Below are 24,858 nucleotides of genomic sequence, written 5' to 3'. Positions count from 1 at the left end.
GGCTGTGCAATTTAGAAAAAAACGGAATGGTCTGAAAACTTTCTGAATGTGAGTCTGGGAAACTCCCAATCAACTGCAAACTCACTCTGCTGTCTGCCCTAATCTGAACTCTCTCTGCTGTCTGCCCTAATCTGAACTCTCTGCTGTCTGGCCTAATCTGAACTCTCTGCTGTCTGCCCTAATCTGAACTCTCTGCTGTCTGCCCTAATCTGAACTCTCTGCTGTCTGGCCTAATCTGAACTCTCTCTGCTGTCTGCCCTAATCTGAACTCTCTGCTGTCTGGCCTAATCTGAACTCTCTCTGCTGTCTGCCCTAATCTGAACTCTCTGCTGTCTGCCCTAATCTGAACTCTCTGCTGTCTGGCCTAATCTGAACTCTCTCTGCTGTCTGCCCTAATCTGAACTCTCTGCTGTCTGCCCTAATCTGAACTCTCTCTGCTGTCTGCCCTAATCTGAACTCTCTGCTGTCTGCCCTAATCTGAACTCTCTGCTGTCTGCCCTAATCTGAACTCACTCTGCTGTCTGCCCTAATCTGAACTCTCTCTGCTGTCTGCCCTAATCTGAACTCACCCTGCTGTCTGCCCTAATCTGAACTCACTCTGCTGTCTGCCCTAATCTAAACTCACTCTGCTGTCTGCCCTAATCTGAACTCTCTGCTGTCTGCCCTAATCTGAACTCACTCTGCTGTCTGCCCTAATCTGAACTCTCTGCTGTCTGCCCTAATCTGAACTCTCTGCTGTCTGCCCTAATCTGAACTCACTCTGCTGTCTGCCCTAATCTGAACTCTCTGCTGTCTGCCCTAATCTGAACTCACTCTGCTGTCTGCCCTAATCTGAACTCTCTGCTGTCTGCCCTAATCTGAACTCTCTGCTGTCTGCCCTAATCTGAACTCACTCTGCTGTCTGCCCTAATCTGAACTCTCTCTGCTGTCTGCCCTAAAATGAACTCCCTCTGCTGTCTGCCCTAATCTGAACTCTCTGCTGTCTGCCCTAAGATGAACTCCCTCTGAACAGGATATAGAGGGTGCCTCCCTAATGCACCCTTCCCACTTTATAGTTCACTACTTTTGACCAGAGCCAATTCTACAGAAACAATAACAGTGGCTGTCTTAAAGATACTTCCTCATTTATGTTTTGATTCTGAAACGGAAACACATTCTAAGCTTCCGGGGTCAAGAAAATGTTAGGGTGCATCCCAAATGCCTATAGGCCCTGAGCAAAAGTAGTGCGCTAAATAGGGAATAGAGTTCCATTGGGAAGTGTAAGTGTGACTACACCCTGTCAGTGTGTTGTGAGGGCACATCTCTATGCCTCAAAATGCTGTACCATGCTTTACTATTAGTCTCTACATTAACTGTGTCGTTTAGCTTCTTCCTTGTATACAAAGTAGCAGTTCTAGAAGACGACATCAACAAACTCAGAGGAGATATTTCAAACCTAAAGCCACATTCTAAAGAATCCCCAGACGGGATGATAACTGGTATGTCCAGAACATGGGAGGTATGTGATTTTAAATTCTATATTAGGAATCAGTTACTCCACAGTCTTACATTCTAAGGATAGCTTGCACACTATAAAGTGTGTATAACATAGGGATCAGTTACTCCACTGTTGTTTATAAGCTCTAAGGAACATAATGTTTATTGCATTGTCTTGTGTTCTGAGGATGACATGTAAAAATGAGATACTTTGCCTTCTGTTTTCTTGTCAGAGATCGAAGGAAGTGCCTTCCCTAAACTCCCAGCAACAGAGACAGACAGAGAAAGACTCTCAGACTCTGTGTTCCTCGACAGCATCCTCTCTGAGAATGAAACGGGAGCAGGCCGGCTGTCGTGGAGGTACAGTAGGTATGAGTTAGTGTCATTGAGCATTTAGGCCGTTGAGGACGGTTCATGTTTTTATGCCACCTTAATTAAGTGACTCACTAACTTTTCTGTCGGTAGTTCAGCAGTCGTTTCTGCAGCTGTCAGCCAACACGAAGGAACAGCCATTTGTTAGAGGTAAATACTTTACTCATTTTCATATTTGTTTCAATCTCCATCACAAGCTAGACGTGTTCTAACAACCTTAACAAAACAACGAACAACCTCAGCAAGGAGTTAGGATCTCTTGGTGTAACAGATAATTGTGTTGGGTTGTTAGTCGCTGGTTCATGTCCCAGATGCCCCCCCCCCCCAAATTTGCGATTTATGTTATTTTTCTTCCCCAGGAAATGTGACGGTGATTCCTTGGATAGTTGCCTTGCGTCAAGGGGAGGCCATCTCTTCCACTGGAGACAGAATCATCATCCAACAAGAAGGCTTCTTCATAGTGTTTGGCCAGGTATATTGTCAGAGATACCACCCCTTTGTCTTGCATATCAATGTAATTAATGGTTTATGCGGCAAATGTAAGGGAGATGGTTCGGTCACCATGCTAACCTTGCTTGAGGCCCTGGGCTTGGGAGATGGTTCGGTCACCATGCTAACCTTGCTTGAGGCCTTAGGCTTGGGAGATGGTTCAGTCACCATGCTAAACTTGCTTGAGGCCTTAGGCTTGGAAGATGGTTCGGTCACCATGCTAACCTTGCTTGAGGCCCTGGGCTTGGGAGATGGTTCGGTCACCATGCTAACCTTGCTTGAGGCCTTAGGCTTGGGAGATGGTTTGGTCACCATGCTAACCTTGCTTGAGGCCTTAGGCTTGGGAGATGGTTCGGTCACCATGCTAACCTTGCTTGAGGCCTTAGGCTTGGGAGATGGTTCGGTCACCATGCTAACCTTGCTTGAGGCCCTGGGCTTGGGAGATGGTTCGGTCACCATGCTAACCTTGCTTGAGGCCTTAGGCCAACGGGTTTCTCCACGCATCGCGCCGACAGAAACAAACACCTTTCTGGTAAGAAGAGGGGTGGGGGTGTATGCCTTATGGCTAACGAGGCATGGTGCGATGAAAGAAACATACAGGAACTCAAATCCTTCTGTTCACCTGATTTAGAATTCCTCACAATCAAATGTAGACTGCATTATCTACCAAGAGAATTCTCTTCGATTATAATCACAGCCGTATATATCCCCCCCCAAGCAGACACATCGATGGCTCTGAACAAACTTTATTTAACTCTTTGCAAACTGTAAACCATTTATCCGGAGGCTGCATTCATTGTTGTTGGGGATTTTAACAAGGCTAATCTGAAAACAAGACTCCCTAAATTTTATCAGCATATCGATTGCGCAACCAGGGGCGGAAAAACCTTGGATCACTGTTACTCTAACTTCCGCGACGCATATAAGGCCCTGCCCCGCCCCCCTTTCAGGAAAAGCTGACCACGACTCCATTTTGCTGATACCTGCCTACAGACAAAAGCTAAAAAAAGAAGCTCCCACGCTGAGGTCTGTCCAACGCTGGTCCGACCAAGCTGACTCCACACTCCAAGACTGGTTCCATCACGTGGACTGGGACATGTTTCGTATTGCGTCAGATAACAACATTGACGAATACGTTGATTCGGTGTGCGGGTTCAGTAGAACGTGCGTTGAAGATGTCGTTCCCATAGCAACGATTAAAACATTCCCTAACCAGAAACCTTGGATTGATGGCAGCATTCGCGTGAAACTGAAAGCGCGAACCACTGCTTTCAATCAGGGCAAGGTGTCTGGTAACATGACTGAATACAAACAATGCAGCTATTCTGTCCGTAAGGCTATCAAACAAGCTAAGCGTCAGTACAGAGACAAAGTAGAATCCCAATTCAACGGCTCAGACACAAGAGGCATGTGGCAGGGTCTACAGTCAATCACGGACTACAGGAAGAAATCCAGCCCAGTCACGGACCAGGATGTCTTGCTCCCAGACAGACTAAATAACTTTTTTGCCCGCTTTGAGGACAATACAGTGCCACTGACACTGCCTGCAACGGAAAAATGCGGTCTCTCCTTCACTGCAGCCGAGGTGAGTAAAACATTTAAATGTGTTAACCCTCGCAAGGCTGCAGGCCCAGACGGCATCCCCAGCCGCGCCCTCAGAGCATGCGCAGACCAGCTGGCTGGTGTGTTTACGGACATATTCAATCAATCCCTATACCAGTCTGCTGTTCCCACATGCTTCAAGAGGGCCACCATTGTTCCTGTTCCCAAGAAACCTAAGGTAACTGAGCTAAACGACTACCGCCCGTAGCACTCACTTCCGTCATCATGAAGTGCTTTGAGAGACTAGTCAAGGACCATATCACCTCCACCCTACCTGACACCCTAGACCCACTCCAATTTGCTTACCGCCCAAATAGGTCCACAGACGATGCAATTACAACCACACTGCACACTGCCCTAACCCATCTGGACAAGAAGAATACCTATGTGAGAATGCTGTTCATCGACTACAGCTCGGCATTCAACACCATAGTACCCTCCAAGAACGTCATCAAGCTCGAGACCCTGGGTCTCGACCCTGCCCTGTGCAACTGGGTACTGGACTTCCTGACGGGCCGCCCCCAGGTGGTGAGGGTAGGTAACAACATCTCCTCCCCGCTGATCCTCAACACTGGGGCCCCACAAGGGTGCGTTCTCAGCCCTCTCCTGTACTCCCTGTTCACCCACGACTGCGTGGCCACGCACGCCTCCAACTCAATCATCAAGTTTGCGGACGACACAACAGTGGTAGGCTTGATTACCAACAACGACGAGACGGCCTACAGGGAGGAGGTGAGGGCCCTCGGAGTGTGGTGTCAGGAAAATAACCTCACACTCAACGTCAACAAAACTAAGGAGATGATTGTGGACTTCAGGAAACAGCAGAGGGAACACCCCCCTATCCACATCGATGGAACAGTAGTGGAGAGAGTAGCAAGTTTTAAGTTCCTCGGTATACACATCACAGACAAACTGAATTGGTCCACTCACACAGACAGCATCGTGAAGAAGGCGCAGCAGCGACTCTTCAACCTCAGGAGGCTGAAAAAATTTGGCTTGTCACCAAAAGCACTCACAAACTTCTACAGATGTACAATCGAGAGCATCCTGGCGGTCTGTATCACCGCCTGGTACGGCAACTGCTCCGCCCTCAACCGTAAGGCTCTCCAGAGGGTAGTGAGGTCTGCACAACGCATCACCGGGGGCAAACTACCTGCCCTCCAGGACACCTACACCACCCGATGTTACAGGAAGGCCATAAAGATCATCAAGGACATCAACCACCCGAGCCACTGCCTGTTCACCCCGCTATCATCCAGAAGGCGAGGTCAGTACAGGTGCATCAAAGCTGGGACCGAGAGACTGAAAAACAGCTTCTATCTCAAGGCCATCAGACTGTTAAACAGCCACCACTAACATTGAGTGGCTGCTGCCAACACACTGACACTGACTCAACTCCAGCCACTTTAATAATGGGGATTGATGGGAAATGATGTAAATATATCACTAGCCACTTTAAACAACGCTACCTTATATAATGTTACTTACCCTACATTATTCATCTCATATGCATACGTATATACTGTACTCTATATCATCGACTGCATCCTTATGTAATACATGTATCACTAGCCACTTTAACTATGCCACTTTGTTTACATACTCATCTCATATGTATATACTGTACTCGATACCATCTACTGTATCTTGCCTATGCTGCTCTGTACCATCACTCATTCATATATCCTTATGTACATATTCTTTATCCCCTTACACTGTGTATAAGACAGTAGTTTAGGAATTGTTAGTTAGATTACTTGTTGGTTATTACTGCATTGTCGGAACTAGAAGCACAAGCACTTCGCTACACTCGCATTAACATCTGCTAACCATGTGTATGTGACAAATAAAATTTGATTTGATTTTATTTGGTTCGGTCACCATGCTAACCTTGCTTGAGGCCTTAGGCTTGGGAGATGGTTCGGTCACCATGCTAACCTTGCTTGAGGCCTTAGGCTTGGGAGATGGTTCGGTCACCATGCTAACCTTGCTTGAGGCCTTAGGCTTGGGAGATGGTTCGGTCACCATGCTAACCTTGCTTGAGGCCTTAGGATTGGGAGATGGTTCGGTCACCATGCTAACCTTGCTTGAGGCCCTGGGCTTGGGAGATGGTTCGGTCACCATGCTAACCTTGCTTGAGGCCCTGGGCTTGGGAGATGGTTCGGTCACCATGCTAACCTTGCTTGAGGCCCTGGGCTTGGGAGATGGTTCGGTCACCATGCTAACCTTGCTTGAGGCCCTGGGCTTGGGAGATGGTTCGGTCACCATGCTAACCTTGCTTGAGGCCCTGGGCTTGGGAGATGGTTCGGTCACCATGCTAACCTTGCTTGAGGCCTTAGGCTTGGGAGATGGTTCGGTCACCATGCTAACCTTGCTTGAGGCCTTAGGCTTCGGAGATGGTTCGGTCACCATGCTAACCTTGCTTGAGGCCTTAGGCTTGGGAGATGGTTCAGTCACCATGCTAACCTTGCTTGAGGCCTTAGGCTTGGGAGATAGTTTGATTCCATAAAGTGGGCTACAACTGGGTAAGTATGGGGCGGCAGGGTAGCCTAGCGGTTAGAGCGTTGGACTAGTAGCCAGAAGGTTGCAAGTTCAAACCCCTGAGCTGACAAGGTCCAAATCTGTCGTTCTGTAACTGAACAGTTAACCCCCTGGCAGTTAACCCACTGTTCCCAGGCCATCATTGAAAATAAGAATTTGTTCTTAACTGACTTGCCTGGTTAAATAAAAGTAAATTTTTTACACCTAATGGTGCTACGATGCTCTGAGATTCGTACTTTTAATTCACGCTTTGTTTTACCCACATCATTTTTACCACAAGGACAAGTTATAAGATAAATAACTGCCTTAGTGGAGCATGTGATATCACCTTTAATTGGGATCTGTTTCCCTGTTTGGGGGTGTTGAAGGATCTACATTTATAAGTGCCATTGCATTGAGCACAGCCTTGTAGTTCCCATCCAGTAGAGGTGCAAATAGATGTTGTGCAGGGATATCTTAGGGGTGGTAAATCTGCCCCATTACGATGACTACATGGTTCGTCCTGTTGTTTCCCAGGTGTTGTTCCAAAGTCCAGGCACCATCATGGGTCACGTAGTGCGTAGTCGAGGAACCGATCAGAGATCCACAGAGCTGCTCCGCTGTCTACAGGAGATGCCCCAGACCAACTGTGCCAATACCTGCCACACTGGAGGTGAACCAAACACCTGTGGTGTTTCCACTAGTGGGAAACCCTTTGGTGGTGTGAAAATGGGAGTTGAGTTGTAGTGGACAAACATATTTATCATGTATGATACTGTAAAAACCTCAAGAGACTCGTAATGAGACTCAGCAATTTGCATATTAAAATGTTGATCTGACTACATAAAGAAAATAAGCAATATGCAAGAGACTGTAGTTGAGTTTACAGTAATAGAACACTCTAGTTACAGTAATAGAACACTATAGTTACAGTAACATAACACTATAGTTACAGTAATATAACACCAGTTACAGTAATATAACACTATAGTTACAGCAATACAACACTATAGTTACAGTAATACAACACTATAATTACAGTAATACAACACTATAGTTACAGTAATAGACCACTAAAGTAGAGATACAGTAATAGAACACTATAGTTACAGTAATAGACCACTGTAGTTACAGTAACAGAAGACTATAGTTACAGTAATAGACCACTATAGTTACAATAACAGAAGTCTATAGTTACAGTAACATAACACTATAGTTACAGTAATATAACACTAGTTACAGTAATAGACTACTATAGTTACAGTAAAAGAACACTATAGTTACAGTAATACAACACTATAGATACACTATAGATACAGTAATACAACACTATAGTTGAGTTACAGTAATACTATATTTACAGTAATACAACACTATATTTACAGTAATACAACACTATAGTTACAGTAATACAACACTATAGTTACAGTAATACAACACTATAGTTACAGTAATACAACACCATTGTTACAGTAACAGAAGACTATAGTTACAGTAATATAACACTATAGTTACAGTAATAGAACACTGTAGTTACAGTAATAGAACACTATAGTTACAGTAACATAACACTATAGTTACAGTAATATAACACGAGTTACAGTAATATAACACTATAGTTACAGCAATACAACACTATAGTTACAGTAATACAACACTATAATTACAGTAATACAACACTATAGTTACAGTAATAGACCACTAAAGTAGAGATACAGTAATATAACACTATAGTTACAGTAATAGACCACTGTAGTTACAGTAACAGAAGACTATAGTTACAGTAATAGACCACTATAGTTACAATAACAGAAGTCTATAGTTACAGTAACATAACACTATAGTTACAGTAATATAACACTAGTTACAGTAATAGACCACTATAGTTACAGTAATACAACACTATAGATACACTATAGATACAGTAATACAACACTATAGTTGAGTTACAGTAATACTATATTTACAGTAATACAACACTATATTTACAGTAATACAACACTATAGTTACAGTAATAGACCACTATAGTTACAGTAATATAACACTATAGTTACAGTAATATAACACTATAGTTACAGTAATACAACACTATAGTTACAGTAATACAACACTATAGTTACAGTAATTGAACACTATAGTTACAGTAATAGCAAATTCTTGAATGCAGCTGGTACAAAGAGTCTGGGGCTGTGCTGTCCTGCAGAGTTACTTCCATGCCTCTTTGTGCACAGTGTCTCTATGAGGGCTTCTTGTGTATGACTGTCTGTCCTGTCTCAGGCATGGTGAAGCTGGAGAGAGAAGACGAGCTGGAGCTGGTGATCCCAGATCGACCCCAAGCCCAGGTCTCCATGGAAGCAGACTCAACCTTCTTTGGGATCATGCGGCTGAACTGACGACCAGGAGACACAAGTCACCAGCAGGAGGTGTGGGACTTGATGTCATGGACAGGATGATGTCCTCCTCTGACTGGATGATGTCTTATTGTTGTAACAACTTTCATCCATGGAGAGTTTCATCCATGGAGTGTGGAAGATGGCTGGGAGCAGAAATGTTATTTTTCTAAACTATTTTAATACGAATAATCTGACAATATGAAATCAACTTTGAATGCTGTTGTGCTGAGTACGAGTGGTGTCCAGCGTACATTAAATGTTTGGTTTCCATGTGTGTCGATAGTTGAAGTGTAATAAAGTATTATGGTTGTTCTGATCCACCTGGTTGGTTGTGTGCCACGCATCATCAACGTGGGGTTCTTCCTCTGTGTGTGTGTGTGTGTGTGTGTGTCTGTGTCTGTGTGTGTGTGTGTGTGTGTGTGTGTGTGTGTGTGTGTGTGTGTGTGTGTGTGTGTGTGTGTGTGTCCTGTCATCACAGAGTATTTCTGTGTGTTTGTTGATACCTTTCAGGTTTTCCTTCCTCCCACTCTCCTTTCGTTTATTTATTCTTCCTTTCTATTTCAGAAAGGCTTCTGTCCCCAGGACTATAGCAGGAACAAACAGAGGATAAATATACCTGGCTCGGAGGGCAGATTTTCCAGACCGGTTGACATATCATCTAATGACACAATAATTGTGATTATCAAACATGTGACGTGTCTAAATCATGTTTAATGGTTATTTTGAATGCCACAGCCCATTTGTATTATATTTAAGAATATATATTCTATAAAAGAGCTTATTTTTCTACACTAATAACGTGTGAATAATAAGATGTGTAATGTCCGTCTCCAGACTTGTAGATATGTATCTCTGTGGTTTAACAACGTGTCATGAGTAATGAGTTCGTTGAGTTAACAGAAGGTCCACAAAGCGTATCTGGTGTCCACAGCCTTTTTCGTCTCCTCTGTTTTTTTTTATGCCCGTCAGCTATAAATGGCTGAGAGGGGTGTTTGAGGACTGATGTAGCTCAGTGTTGTGTCGTTAGGACAGAGACAGGAGAATGATCATACCTACAGCTACAACATTCAGCTTAGTGCTACTGCTGTACTGCTCTCTGTCTCACAGTCTCACACAGTTCAACACTGTGACTGGAAGGATACCTGATGACCAACAGGTAGGCTGGAGAAAATCCTTTCCATATAAAAGTCAGAGAAGTAATGGTGATTTAATGGAGCTGATTCAATTAACCATTCTCACCTGATGAGTAACCTTGCCTGAGACCTGAACACTTGTGTTCGCTCCTCTGAGTGAATGTGAAGGGTTTAACTCAGAGGAATAACATGTTCTTGTGGCAGGCGGGAGACCAGTGTTTAAACCCAGTTGGTCTCACCTCTGACACGTGAACACAGAGCTCAGTAACACTGTACTGTCATGGCGTCTTAGGCTGATATTACATCTGTGGAATTCAACTGTTGAGTGACAGGTTTTGGTCACTGGAAGGCTTTTGGTTTGCTGAAATAGCGTGTCAAACAGGCATTGTTATTTTGACGATGGATAGTACATTTCTGCTTCCTTTTTAAACATCAAAACACTTTATATTTCTGCTTCATTTTATTTCAAACATCAAAACACTTTATATTTCTGCTTCATTTTATTTCATACATCAAAACACTATCGGCGGTGTTGAAAGCTTTTGTAGTTTCTCTCATCTTTCTCGTTTCAAGGAGACGACTTCCTGGAGGTTCAGGAACCGATCATCTGTTCCTGAGGGGCTGGACGTGAGGCTGAGGGAGCTGGATCTGTCCAACAACGTTATAAGACATATAAACGGCCAGAATCTGGCTCTTCCATCCCTACTGAGACTGGACCTCAGCTACAACCAGCTAGAGATCATATCTGAAGGGGCTTTCAGAGATGTGGCCCAGCTTCAAGAGCTGAACTTGGCAAGGAATGCATTGAGCCACAGTGTGGACAGTACCAGCCGAGCTCTTGGGTCTCTCCGCAGACTGAGAAGGTTGGATATCTCTCTGAACGGTCTGGATGATGACACGGCGGAACTTTACCTTCGTGACAAATCAATTCTAGAACGCCTAGATCTCACGGGCAACGGTTTGACGCGACTCACGCCCAAGCTGTTTGCAGAGAGCCTGAGCGTGAGAAGCATTCGCATCGAGAACAATCTGATTACGGCAATAGAGGAGGGAACGTTTGAACCGTTGAAGAAACTCAAGATCTTAAATTTAGCCAGAAATAATCTCGTCTACATCTGTGATTTTAAACTCCGTCAGGTGAAACTCTTGAATCTTAGCAGGAATTCCATAGAGTTCTTTGTCACCCGTGAGGACGGTCACCCATACGAGCTGGAGATCTTAGATCTGAGCTTCAACAACCTCCTCTATTTCCCCATGGTCCCCAAGACCAACCGGTTGAGATACCTCCACCTACAGAGCAACATGGTGGGGACCTTAGAGACAGACACCTTAATATCGGAGGCAGACTCTCTGTACAGAGAACTAACAAGTGAAGATGAGGTAAATGATGCTGTAGACAACAACAACATATACTCTAACTGGAAACTGATGCCGTTAGTTTACATGGACCTCAGTAGTAACCACTTCAGGTCTCTACCTGTGGAGACTCTGAGCCATCTGACGTCTTTGGTGACGCTGAACCTCAGCAAGAACTGTCTACAGGACATCAGCTATAACACAACGAAGGGCGGCAACGGCCATGTTGGAGGCTACCACCAACCTTCCTTGACCTTTCCGTCTCTACGCTACTTCGACCTGCAGAACAACGGTCTTCGACAACTCTCCACCTTCTTCCTGGAAGCCCTACCAAACATAGAGACATTAAACCTGAAGGAGAACTCTGTGAGGCCTTGTAATCCAAAGGACCAACTGGGACCATCTGAGACAACGAGAGTTAGTCTTAGTAGTATGTCCCCTTGTGTTTCCTTCAGGAATATCAAAACTCTGAGAAGTCTAGATCTCCAAGACAACGGGATCAAAACACTCCATCGGAACACATTTGAAGGAACCCCTTTGGTTTCTCTCAACCTGGCCAGTAATGTAGATATAATCTTTGATATTGGCGCTCTAGAGGGGTTGCAGAGTAGTCTCCAGTCTCTGAGTATCAGTGGGAACGGCATGACGACCTCTGCCTTGTCTCTGCCTTGTCTGAAAGCATTGAGACGACTCAACATGTCCAACAACGACGTAGACGTCCTCCCGGGCATCATCAGCTGTTCTCCTTTGACGGAGCTTGACGTGAGAAATAACGGGCTAACGTCTATGAATGAATCTGTGGTTGATCGTTTGTCTCTATATCTTGATGTGTTGTATGTCAGTGGCAACTCTTTCAACTGCTGTGACACCAAATGGCTAAAAGCCCTAAGCAAAGAGAAAGTGAATATTCCGGACCTTGACCATGCTGTGTGCCTCAGTGTCAATGGTACTCTGTTGACTAGCCTTCTGCGTAACCATTCACTGCACTGTTCATTGGAACTGAGCCCAAAGATAACAGAACCAAACCTTGGGCAAATAATAATAATGATTTTGTTTGTGTCGACAGTATTGATAACATTAGTTGTATTTGTGAAGAAGGTTTGTTGCAACACGGGGTCATTAATTGTGTAATGATTGTGCATGTAAAACCAAGAGCTGTGTTTGAATACCCATACTAACATACTGTATACTACATACTTAATGTGCATATTATATACTATTAGTTAATGTTAGTATACTGTAATTTTCATACTTAATGTGTATATTATATATTATTAGTTCATGTTAGTATACTGTAATTTTCATACTTAATGTGTATATTATATACTATTAGTTCATGTTAGTATACTGTAATTTTCATACTTAATGTGTATATTATATACTATTAGTTCATGTTAGTATACTGTAATTTTCATACTTAATGTGTATATTATATACTATTAGTTCATGTTAGTATACTGTAATTTTCATACTTAATGTGTATATTATATACTATTAGTTCATGTTAGTATACTGTAATTTTCATACTTAATGTGTATATTATATATTATTAGTTCATGTTAGTATACTGTAATTTTCATACTTAATGTGTATATTATATATTATTAGTTCATGTTAGTATACTCTTGCTCCCGTGACATATTAGTTCGACCTCCTGAAGAGGGAGGGACTACCGGGAGAGGGAGGAACTACCGGGAGAGGGAGGGGACTACTGGAGAGGGACGAACTACATGGAGAGGGAGAAACTACCGGGAGAGGGAGGGGACTACTGGAGAGGGAGGGACTACCGGGAGAGGGAGGGGACTACCGGGAGAGGGAGGAACTACCTGGAGAGGGAGGAACTACCGGGAGAGGGAGGGGACTACTGGAGAGGGAGGAACTACCTGGAGAGGGAGGGGACTACTGGAGAGGGAGGGGACTACCGGGAGAGGGAGGGGATTACCGGAGAGGGAGGGGACTACCGGGAGAGGGAGGGGACTACCTGAGAGTGTGCTCTTGGTGTAAATTCAGAGGGGACACTGGACGCTCTGGCTGAGGAGTAGGCTTGCTGGTTAACGTTGGCTAGCTACTTCCAGAAACAAATGAGAGCACCTCACTCTGACCATTTTACTCACCCTAAAAAAGGTTGGATCCTTTTTAAACAGGTGAGAGTGCTAGAAGTGGTTCTGTTTTACATGCACCTCCTCCATTATTCACACACCACAGGACTGGGATAACCTGGTTTGGTTATCTTGTTCTATCTAGGTGTAGTCACTCACCTCTCTCTCTGTCATTGTATAGTGTGTCCGACCCGGGTTGTGTTCAGTAGAGAACAACATTGTCGAAAGTTCAGATAAATTATTATAATCATATCATCTCTATTATTAGGCCTACCAACTCTTTTCTCTGTATGTATCAATGATGTCGCTCTTGCTGCTGGTGATTCTCTGATCCACCTCTACGCAGATGACACCATTCTGTATACTTCTAGCCCTTCTTTGGATACTGTGTTAACTAACCTCCAGACGAGCTTCAATGCCATACAACTCTCCTTCCGTGGCCTCCAACTGCTCTTAAACGCAAGTAAAACTTAATGCATGCTCTTCAACCGATCGCTGCCCGTCCATCTTGCCTCACTACTCTGGACGGTTTTGATCTAGGTATTTGAAGTTGTCCACATATTCTATGTGTCTGGTTAGACTGTAAATTCTTCTTCCAGACTCACATTAAGCATCTCCAATCCAATATTAAACCTAGAATCGCCCTCTTATTTCACAACAAAGCATCCTTCACTCGTGCTGCTGCCAAACCCTCGTAAAACTGACCATCCTACTGATCCTTGACTTCGGCAATGTCATTTACAAAATAGCCTCCAACACTCTACTTAGCAAATTGGATGCAGTCTATCACAGTGCCATCCGTTTTGTCACCAAAGCCCCATATACTACCCACCACTGCAGTCTGTACGCTCTCGTTGACTGGCCCTCGTTTCATATTTGTTGCCAAACCCACTGGCTCCAGGTCATCTATAAGTCTTTGCTCGGTATAGCCCTGCCTTATCTCAGCTCACTGGTCACCATAGCAGCAACCTTCCGTAGCACGTGCTCCAGCAGGTATATTTCACTGGTCATCCCCAAAGCCAATTCGGCCGCCTTTCCTTCCAGTTTTCTGCTGCCAACGACTGGAATGAACTGCAAAAATCACTGAAGCTGGAGACTCATATCTCCCTGACTAGCTTTAAGCACCAGCTGTCAGAGCAGCTAACAGATCACAGATCACTGCACCTGTACACAGCCCATCTGTAATTAGCCCATCCAACTACCTCATCCCCATACTGTCATCACGCGCTGGTTTTGGAAACACACCACTGTTGGGAAAAAGTGCATCTTTTCTTTATGCGGATTTTATAATATTCCCATGAAAATGTGTCGGCATGGAAACCAAGCTACAGAGATCAGTGGGAAGCCACACAGGACTCAGCGGCAGGTGACTGATCTGACTCTCACTCAGTGGCGATTTTAGCTTATCAATCTTGGTGAGGCACAATCCCCAACATTTTTTGGGGATGAGTGCCAACAAAGCCACTGCACAACACAACACTAAACAATACATTAATTACACTATAACTTTAACAAACGGTGCCCACAAACTGTTCGGATCTACATAAAGCTGTCACAACAGCAGAGCCTTGTTGTCGGCAACATGGAGTGACTCCTTACCACCACTACCCCATGAGCCTCAGCAGAGCCTTGTCTGGCAGCAAAACAGTTCATTCAGCCTCATTTACTGCCTTTAAAAAACAGCTGATATGGCTGACTTGCTTAAACAAATGTGGTTTCTACTGACAATTGAGATGTATGAACTATGCCATAAGGAGATGACGAGCAGATGAGGCAATCCATAATTTCAATTAAGACATTAATGAGTGAGCTAGGATGGACGTAGTCAATATAACTATTTGTTCAGCACTTCTGAAATGTACGGCGACAGAATTAAGAACATGGCCCATTATTACAGTCTTCTCCCTGTACACCAAGTCAGAACTGTATGATAAATAAACGGTGCATATAAGCAGACAATAAATGCTCTTACAATATTTGATGATTACATTTATCTAAAACTGGCTAAAGGCATTTTCGAATTAATTGAAAATTATGCTTTTTTCAAAGTAGCTCTCTTTTTCAAACAAGCATTGCAGAGCTGGCTACAATTTCAATTTCATCCCCCTGAAAAGATAGAACATATATGTTTGAAAATGGTATTTTGTTCTTAAATGATATTGTAAATTGTAATGGTAGAGTTATGTCCTTCATGGAGTTATCTGAATTGTATGGGAAGGTCTGCTCAATCCAAGAGTACAACCAATTGATTAGAGCATTGCCCCAAAATGGAGGAGGCAGGTGGCAGCGGGAGGAGGTAGGGAACTGGTCTGTCTGCCCAATATAAAGGATCAATACTGGAGGAGGTAGGGAACTGGTCTGTCTGCCCAATATAAAGGATCAATACTGGAGGAGGTAGGGAACTGGTCTGTCTGCCCAATATAAAGGATCAATACTGGAGGAGGCAGGGAACTGGTCTGTCTGCCCAATATAAAGGATCAATACTGGAGGAGGTAGGGAACTGGTCTGTCTGCCCAATATAAAGGATCAATACTGGAGGAGGTGGGGAACTGGTCTGTCTGCCTAATATAAAGGATCAATACTGGAGGAGGCAGGGAACTGGTCTGTCTGCCCAATATAAAGGATCAATACTGGAGGAGGCAGGGAACTGGTCTGTCTGCCCAATATAAAGGATCAATACTGGAGGAGGTAGGGAACTGGTCTGTCTGCCCAATATAAAGGATCAATAATGGAGGAGGCAGGGAACTGGTCTGTCTGCCCAATATAAAGGATCAATACTGGAGGAGGCAGGGAACTGGTCTGTCTGCCCAATATAAAGGATCAATACTGGAGGAGGTAGGGAACTGGTCTGTCTGCCTAATATAAAGGATCAATACTGGAGGAGGTAGGGAACTGGTCTGTCTACCCAATATAAAGGATCAATACTGGAGGAGGTGGGGAACTGGTCTGTCTGCCCAACATAAAGGATCAATACTGGAGGAGGTAGGTGGGAGGAGGTGGGGAACTGGTCTGTCTGCCCAATATAAAGGATCAATACTGGAGGAGGTAGGGAACTGGTCTGTCTGCCCAATATAAAGGATCAATACTGGAGGAGGTAGGGAACTGGTCTGTCAGCCCAATATAAAGGATCAATACTGGAGGAGGTGGGGAACTGGTCTGTCTGCCCAATATAAAGGATCAATACTGGAGGAGGTAGGGAACTGGTCTGTCAGCCCAATATAAAGGATCAATACTGGAGGAGGTAGGGAACTGGTCTGTCTGCCTAATATAAAGGATCAATACTGGAGGAGGTAGGGAACTGGTCTGTCAGCCCAATATAAAGGATCAATACTGGAGGAGGCAGGGAACTGGTCTGTCTGCTCAATATAAAGGATCAATACTGGAGGAGGTAGGTGGGAGGAGGTAGGGAACTGGTCTGTCTGCCCAATATAAAGGATCAAAACTGGAGGAGGTAGGTGGGAGGAGGTGGGGAACTGGTCTGTCTGCCCAATATAAAGGATCAATACTGGAGGAGGTAGGGAACTGGTCTGTCTGCCCAATATAAAGGATCAATACTGGAGGAGGTAGGTGGGAGGAGGTGGGGAACTGGTCTGTCTGCCCAATATAAAGGATCAATACTGGAGGAGGTAGGTGGGAGGAGGCAGGGAACTGGTCTGTCTGCTCAATATAAAGGATCAATACTGGAGGAGGTAGGTGGGAGCAGGTGGGGAACTGGTCTGTCTGCCCAATATAAAGGATCAAATCTGGAGGAGGCAGGGAACTGGTCTGTCTGCTCAATATAAAGGATCAGTACTGGAGGAGGCAGGGAACTGGTCTGTCTGCCCAATATAAAGGATCAGTACTGGAGGAGGCAGGGAACTGGTCTGTCTGCTCAATATAAAGGATCAATACTGGAGGAGGTAGGGAACTGGTCTGTCTACCCAATATAAAGGATCAATACTGGAGGAGGTAGGGAACTGGTCTGTCTGCCTAATATAAAGGATCAATACTGGAGGAGGTAGGGAACTGGTCTGTCTGCCCAATATAAAGGATCAAAACTAAATATAGCATAAATAGAAAAGTATAGCAGTTTCATTTGAGGACCAGGATGTTGACAACTGTGCCATTCAGATTGCAAAATAGTTGGGAAGAGATTTTTGATGTACCGATTCCATGGTATGACTTGATATATAAATCGACGCAAGATTCAAGACTTCGTGCTTTTCAGCTAAAAATATTTTATAGAATTCTTCCCACCAACAAAATGTTGAATATTTGGAAGGCATAAAATCATCGAAGCTCTGCAGATTTTGTTGTGAGGAGACAGAATCAATAGACCATGTATTTATTTTGGTATTGACCTCAGGTAGCCTGGTTCTGGTCTCAGGTTCAGGAATGGCTGAAAATGCAGAACATTGATCTAAACTTGACCCTAGAAATAGTACTGCTAGGAGACCTGGACCTCTCCACTGAATAGCAGGCTAGTGATTGCTTTGCAAAGCTTGAAGTTTGACACTTATTCCTTCCAAACAACTCATTGTTGGATTTACGATTTCCAACTTGTTGTGTAATGTCCAATGTCTAATGAGCACCGATGCGTTTTATCTATAATTTATCTTCATATGACAAGGATTGAAGAGGATTGAAGAGGATTTCCCAGACGATTGTCGACATGATTGATGATGAGGACTGCAAGCTAAGATTTTGAAAGTATGATGTTGACATGATCAGTCCAATCAAAGGTAGATATAATGTGATTTGACATCATTTTATCTGTGGCCAATGACATTGAGTCTTCTTGGATGGGCCATTCTAATGTAAATCTATGGCAGCACCCAAGGGGCTTGAATTTTCAAACTCTACCCGTAGATTTTGCGGTGACGTCGTGTCCCCATGAGTGACAGAACACTGAGCCAATCACGACGCAACTAGAGAACATTACCAACCCCTACGCTCCGTATTTTCCTCTGGCTGCCCCACCTCTATAGAGATCACTGAGCTGGAACACCTGCGTTTTGGAGCTGCCTTACTCTAGAAAACAAGAAGAGACCATGTTCATATGTGGCTTTATTAAGTCTTTCCTCCCCTTTTTCCTACATTGTTTGCAAACTGATATGTGACACGTATTAATGCCAAAATATCATGCAAAACGGGCAACAACAAAACAAACAAACAAAAAGAAAGAAAAATATATATACACTGCTCAAAAAAATAAAGGGAACACTAAAATAACATATCCTAGATCTGAATGAATGAAATATTCTTATTAAATACTTTTTTCTTTACATAGTTGAATGTGCTGACAACAAAATCACACAAAAATGATCAATGGAAATCAAATGTATCAACCCATGGAGGTCTGGATTTGGAGTCACACTCAAAATTAAAGTGGAAAATCACACTACAGGCTGATCCAACTTTGATGTAATGTCCTTAAAACAAGTCCAAATGAGGCTCAGCATGCTCCTGATGAGGTGGCGGATGGTCTCCTGAGGGATCTCCTCCCAGACCTGGACTAAAGCATCCGCCAACTCCTGGACAGTCTGTGGTGCAACGTGGCGTTGGTGGATGGAGCGAGACATGATGCCAGATGTGCTCAATTGGATTCAGGTCTGGGGAACGGGCGGGCCAGTCCATAGCATCAATGCCTTCCTCTTGCAGGAACTGCTGACACACTCCAGCCACATGAGGTCTAGCATTGTCTTGCATTAGGAGGAACCCAGGGCCAACCGCACCAGCATATGGTCTCACAAGGGGTCTGAGGATCTTATCTCGGTACCTAATGGCAGTCAGGCTACCTCTGGCGAGCACATGGACACATGGACAAAGAAATGCCACCCCACACCATGACTGACCCACCGCCAAACCGGTCATGCTGGAGGATGTTGCAGGCAGCAGACCGTTCTCCACGGTGTCTCCAAACTCTGTCACGTCTGTCACATGTGCTCAGTGTGAACCTGCTTTCATCTGTGAAGAACACAGGGCGCCAGTGGCGAATTTGCCAATCTTGGTGTTCTCTGGCAAATGCCAAACGTCCTGCACGGTGTTGGGCTGTAAGCACAACCCCCACCTGTGGACGTCGGGCCCTCATACCACCCTCATGGAGTCTGTTTCTGACCGTTTGAGCAGACACATGCACATTTGTGGCCTGCTGGAGGTCATTTTGCAGGGCTCTGGCAGTGCTCCTCCTGCTCCTCCTTGCACAAAGGCGGAGGTAGCGGTCCTGCTGCTGGGTTGTTGCCCTCCTACGGCCTCCTCCATGTCTCCTGATGTACTGGCCTGTCTCCTGGTAGCGCCTCCATGCTCTGGACACTACGCTGACAGACCCAGCAAACCTTCTTGCCACAGCTCGCATTGATGTCCCATCCTGGATGAGCTGCACAACCTGAGCCACTTGTGTAGGTTGTAGACTCCGTCTCATGCTACCTTTAGAGTGAAAGCACAGCCAGCACTCAAAAGGGACCAAAACATCAGCCAGGAAGCATAGGAACAGAGAAGTGGTCTGTGGTCACCACCTGCAGAACCACTCCTTTATTGGGGGTGTCTTGCGAATTGCCTATAATTTCCACCTGTTGTCTATTCCATTTGCACAACAGCATGTGAAATTTATTGTCAATCAGTGTTGCTTCCTAAGTGGACAGTTTGATTTCACAGAAGTGTGATTGACTTGGAGTTACATTGTGTTGTTTAAGTGTTCCCTTTATTTTGTTGAGCAGTGTATATTTTTGTTAGCTAAACAGCTCTGTCTCACCTGCCCTGCAGGATGGGTCGCCACTCAACTCAACCAAAGATGTTATGAAAACCGAACCAGAGGTGGTTGGTTAATGGGGCCGTGCCCCAAATTCAGAGAATGCTTTTTGAAAACGTATATACATTCCTCTGTGTGTTTATGGTGTTTTGCTCCTTCCTCAGCTTCTATGTTGCGTGTTATGATGGTTGTCCATGCATGTGCAGCATTTACTACCAGCAGCTCCTGCTTGAAAACATCCACACTTTTCAGAACCCACCAGTCCCTGAGCATATCAATGGACGTTTTTGTGACATACTCGGACTTCATTACTAAAAAACCAACAGACAGGAGAGGAGAAATGCACAGTGAAAAGGTACCAGCATGTGACACTTCAGCTTCTCATCTTCAACATGGGAAACATATGTTAACATGGCCAATGCAAGCGAAGTAGATGATAAACTCTCTCTCTCTCTCAGCCTGGAGACGAGCTCATTACTATCAGAGTGACAGGACTTGACGTGTGGTTGAAAGACTGACATTAAGGAAGTATGGTGTCTATGGATCAGAATGTTCCCTAGGCTATCAGTGGACACATGTTAGCGTGGCATATTTAGTCACAACAACCTCTGAGATGTGGGCATTAGTCTAATGCATTGATGTTATAACCTGGAGCCTAATAGTCTAATACAGTGATGTTATAACCTGGAACCTAATAGTCTAATACAGTGATGTTATAACCTGGAGTAAATCTAATAGTCTAATACAGTGATGTTATAACCTGGAATCTAACAGTCTAATACAGTGATGTTATAACCTGGAGTAAACCTAATAGTCTAATACAGTGATGTTATAACCTGGAACCTAATAGTCTAATACAGTGATGTTATAACCTGGAACCTAATAGTCTAATACAGTGATGTTATAACCTGGAACCTAATAGTCTAATACAGTGATGTTATAACCTGGAGTAAACCTAATAGCTAAATAGCTGCAGATAACTTCCAACAACAACAAAACAGCTGTGTTCGAATACTCACACAAACGCACGAACCATGCTATTTGTGACGTCATTTGAGTATGTCGTATGCTTATTGGTCATAATATACAAGCAGTGGACACTATGTCCGTGCTTTTAGGTCCCATAATGTAATTCTTCAGAAAATGGGAGTGGAAAGTATGCAGCCGATGTCATAGGAGAGCGGAAATGTTGAGCAATTTAATAAAGTAATGACTTTTCAAAGAAGTTGCGTAACATGTTATTTTGGCTGTCAATTTGTCTGTTCTAAATGTAACAATCTGACAACACTCTGGTACACCAGAGTGCATTTACGAACACACCAAGTGTGCCAGAGCGCAGAAAAATTGATAAACGTCGACGAGAAAAAAAAGCATAATTAAATTGTTGCCAGTAGCACAGTTACGGTCACCAACGCTCTGGATAACATGAAAACAGCTCTGCTCGGGTGAGTAAAACGGTCAGTAAGGTGCTCTCATTTGTTTCTGGAAGTAGCTAGCCAACGTTAACCAGCAAGCCTACTCCTCGGCAAGAGCGGACAGTGTCCCCTCTGAATTGACGGAGAGCGCACTCTCCGGTTGTCACTCCCTCACCTGTAGTCCCTCCCTCTTCAGTAGCTCGAACTAGCAATATGTCACGGGAGCAAGAGTATGCTAAAATGAACAAATAGTATATAATATACACATTAAGTATGTAGTTTACAGTATACTAAAATTAACAAATAGTATGTAATATATACACATTAAGTATGTAATTTACAGTATACTAACATGAACTAATAGTATATAATATATACACATTAAGTATGTAGTATACAGTATGTTAGTATGGGTATTCAAACACAGCTCTTGGTTTTACATGCACAATCATTACACAATTAATGACCCCGTGTTGCAACAAACCTTCTTCACAAATACAACTAATGTTATCAATACTGTCGACACAAACAAAATCATTATTATTATTTGCCCAAGGTTTGGTTCTGTTATCTTTGGGCTAAGTTCCAATGAACAGTGCAGTGAATGGTTACGCAGAAGGCCAGTCAACAGAGTACCATTGACACTGAGGCACACAGCATGGTCAAGGTCCGGAATATTCACTTTCTCTTTGTTTAGGGCTTTTAGCCATTTGGTGTCACAGCAGTTGAAAGAGTTGCCACTGACATACAACACATCAAGATATAGAGACAAACGATCAACCACAGATTCATTCATAGACGTTAGCCCGTTATTTCTCACGTCAAGCTCCGTCAAAGGAGAACAGCTGATGATGCCCGGGAGGACGTCTACGTCGTTGTTGGACATGTTGAGTCGTCTCAATGCTTTCAGACAAGGCAGAGACAAGGCAGAGGTCGTCATGCCGTTCCCACTGATACTCAGAGACTGGAGACTACTCTGCAACCCCTCTAGAGCGCCAATATCAAAGATTATATCTACATTACTGGCCAGGTTGAGAGAAACCAAAGGGGTTCCTTCAAATGTGTTCCGATGGAGTGTTTTGATCCCGTTGTCTTGGAGATCTAGACTTCTCAGAGTTTTGATATTCCTGAAGGAAACACAAGGGGACATACTACTAAGACTAACTCTCGTTGTCTCAGATGGTCCCAGTTGGTCCTTTGGATTACAAGGCCTCACAGAGTTCTCCTTCAGGTTTAATGTCTCTATGTTTGGTAGGGCTTCCAAGAAGAAGGTGGAGAGTTGTCGAAGACCGTTGTTCTGCAGGTCGAAGTAGCGTAGAGACGGAAAGGTCAAGGAAGGTTGGTGGTAGCCTCCAACATGGCCGTTGCCGCCCTTCGTTGTGTTATAGCTGATGTCCTGTAGACAGTTCTTGCTGAGGTTCAGCGTCACCAAAGACGTCAGATGGCTCAGAGTCTCCACAGGTAGAGACCTGAAGTGGTTACTACTGAGGTCCATGTAAACTAACGGCATCAGTTTCCAGTTAGAGTATATGTTGTTGTTGTCTACAGCATCATTTACCTCATCTTCACTTGTTAGTTCTCTGTACAGAGAGTCTGCCTCCGATATTAAGGTGTCTGTCTCTAAGGTCCCCACCATGTTGCTCTGTAGGTGGAGGTATCTCAACCGGTTGGTCTTGGGGACCATGGGGAAATAGAGGAGGTTGTTGAAGCTCAGATCTAAGATCTCCAGCTCGTATGGGTGACCGTCCTCACGGGTGACAAAGAACTCTATGGAATTCCTGCTAAGATTCAAGAGTTTCACCTGACGGAGTTTAAAATCACAGATGTAGACGAGATTATTTCTGGCTAAATTTAAGATCTTGAGTTTCTTCAACGGTTCAAACGTTCCCTCCTCTATTGCCGTGATCAGATTGTTCTCGATGCGAATGCTTCTCACGCTCAGGCTCTCTGCAAACAGCTTGGGCGTGAGTCGCGTCAAACCGTTGCCCGTGAGATCTAGGCGTTCTAGAATTGATTTGTCACGAAGGTAAAGTTCCGCCGTGTCATCATCCAGACCGTTCAGAGAGATATCCAACCTTCTCAGTCTGCGGAGAGACCCAAGAGCTCGGCTGGTACTGTCCACACTGTGGCTCAATGCATTCCTTGCCAAGTTCAGCTCTTGAAGCTGGGCCACATCTCTGAAAGCCCCTTCAGATATGATCTCTAGCTGGTTGTAGCTGAGGTCCAGTCTCAGTAGGGATGGAAGAGCCAGATTCTGGCCGTTTATATGTCTTATAACGTTGTTGGACAGATCCAGCTCCCTCAGCCTCACGTCCAGCCCCTCAGGAACAGATGATCGGTTCCTGAACCTCCAGGAAGTCGTCTCCTTGAAACGAGAAAGATGAGAGAAACTACAAAAGCTTTCAACACCGCCGATAGTGTTTTGATGTATGAAATAAAATGAAGCAGAAATATAAAGTGTTTTGATGTTTAAAAAGGAAGCAGAAATGTACTATCCATCGTCAAAATAACAATGTCTGTTTGACACGCTATTTCAGCAAACCAAAAGCCTTCCAGTGACCAAAACCTGTCACTCAACAGTTGAATTCCACAGATGTAATATCAGCCTAAGACGCCATGACAGTACAGTGTTACTGAGCTCTGTGTTCACGTGTCAGAGGTGAGACCAACTGGGTTTAAACACTGGTCTCCCGCCTGCCACAAGAACATGTTATTCCTCTGAGTTAAACCCTTCACATTCACTCAGAGAGCGAACACAAGTGTTCAGGTCTCAGGCAAGGTTACTCATCAGGTGAGAATGGTTAATTGAATCAGCTCCATTAAATCACCATTACTTCTCTGACTTTTATATTGAAAGGATTTTCTCCAGCCTACCTGTTGGTCATCAGGTATCCTTCCAGTCACAGTGTTGACCTGTGTGAGACTGTGAGACAGAGAGCAGTACAGCAGTAGCACTAAGCTGAATGTTGTAGCTGTAGGTCTTATCATTCTCCTGTCTCTGTCCTAACGACACAACACTGAGCTACATCAGTCCTCAAACACCCCTCTCAGCCATTTATAGCTGACGGGCATAAAAAAAACAGAGGAGACGAAAAAGGCTGTGGACACCAGATACGCTTTGTGGACCTTCTGTTAACTCAACGAACTCATTACTCATGACACGTTGTTAAACCACAGAGATACATATCTACAAGTCTGGAGACGGACATTACACATCTTATTATTCACACGTTATTAGTGTAGAAAAATAAGCTCTTTTATAGAATATATATTCT

General features: G+C 44.2%; 3 protein-coding genes across 4 annotated transcripts; 2 read left to right on the top strand and 1 right to left on the bottom strand.

The window, feature by feature from the left end:
• The first annotated feature begins 1,241 nt into the window (after positions 1-1,241).
• LOC135545139 (tumor necrosis factor ligand superfamily member 13B-like) lies at positions 1,242-9,169 on the top strand. Of its 2 annotated transcripts, none has more exons than XM_064972774.1 (6): positions 1,242-1,498; positions 1,710-1,836; positions 1,942-1,998; positions 2,208-2,320; positions 6,997-7,132; positions 8,738-9,169. In XM_064972774.1, exons 1-6 carry the CDS (start codon positions 1,316-1,318, stop codon positions 8,851-8,853), a joined length of 732 nt encoding a protein of 243 aa, XP_064828846.1. In that variant the 5' UTR covers positions 1,242-1,315; the 3' UTR covers positions 8,854-9,169. The 2 variants fall into 2 exon arrangements, with proteins under 2 accessions (XP_064828846.1, XP_064828845.1); XM_064972773.1 differs by having other exon boundaries at positions 1,710-1,845.
• Positions 9,170-9,859: 690 nt separating this feature from the next.
• LOC135545138 (transforming growth factor beta activator LRRC32-like) lies at positions 9,860-12,587 on the top strand. Its single transcript, XM_064972772.1, has 2 exons — positions 9,860-10,009; positions 10,560-12,587. The coding sequence occupies exons 1-2, from the start codon at positions 9,896-9,898 to the stop codon at positions 12,471-12,473; spliced, it is 2,028 nt and encodes a 675-aa protein (XP_064828844.1). The 5' UTR covers positions 9,860-9,895; the 3' UTR covers positions 12,474-12,587.
• Positions 12,588-18,469: 5,882 nt separating this feature from the next.
• Positions 18,470-24,625, bottom strand: LOC135545419 (transforming growth factor beta activator LRRC32-like). The gene is made up of 2 exons (XM_064973026.1): positions 24,458-24,625; positions 18,470-23,948 (listed from the first exon to the last, which is right to left on the bottom strand). Exons 1-2 carry the CDS (start codon positions 24,569-24,571, stop codon positions 22,035-22,037), a joined length of 2,028 nt encoding a protein of 675 aa, XP_064829098.1. The 5' UTR covers positions 24,572-24,625; the 3' UTR covers positions 18,470-22,034.
• Positions 24,626-24,858: the final 233 nt, after the last annotated feature.

Source organism: Oncorhynchus masou, chromosome 9 (genome assembly GCF_036934945.1).
Source record: "Oncorhynchus masou masou isolate Uvic2021 chromosome 9, UVic_Omas_1.1, whole genome shotgun sequence".
Classification (NCBI taxonomy): domain Eukaryota; kingdom Metazoa; phylum Chordata; class Actinopteri; order Salmoniformes; family Salmonidae; genus Oncorhynchus; species Oncorhynchus masou.
The sequence above is the reverse complement of the archived record's forward strand: the minus strand, read 5'-3'. Positions and strand labels throughout refer to the sequence as shown.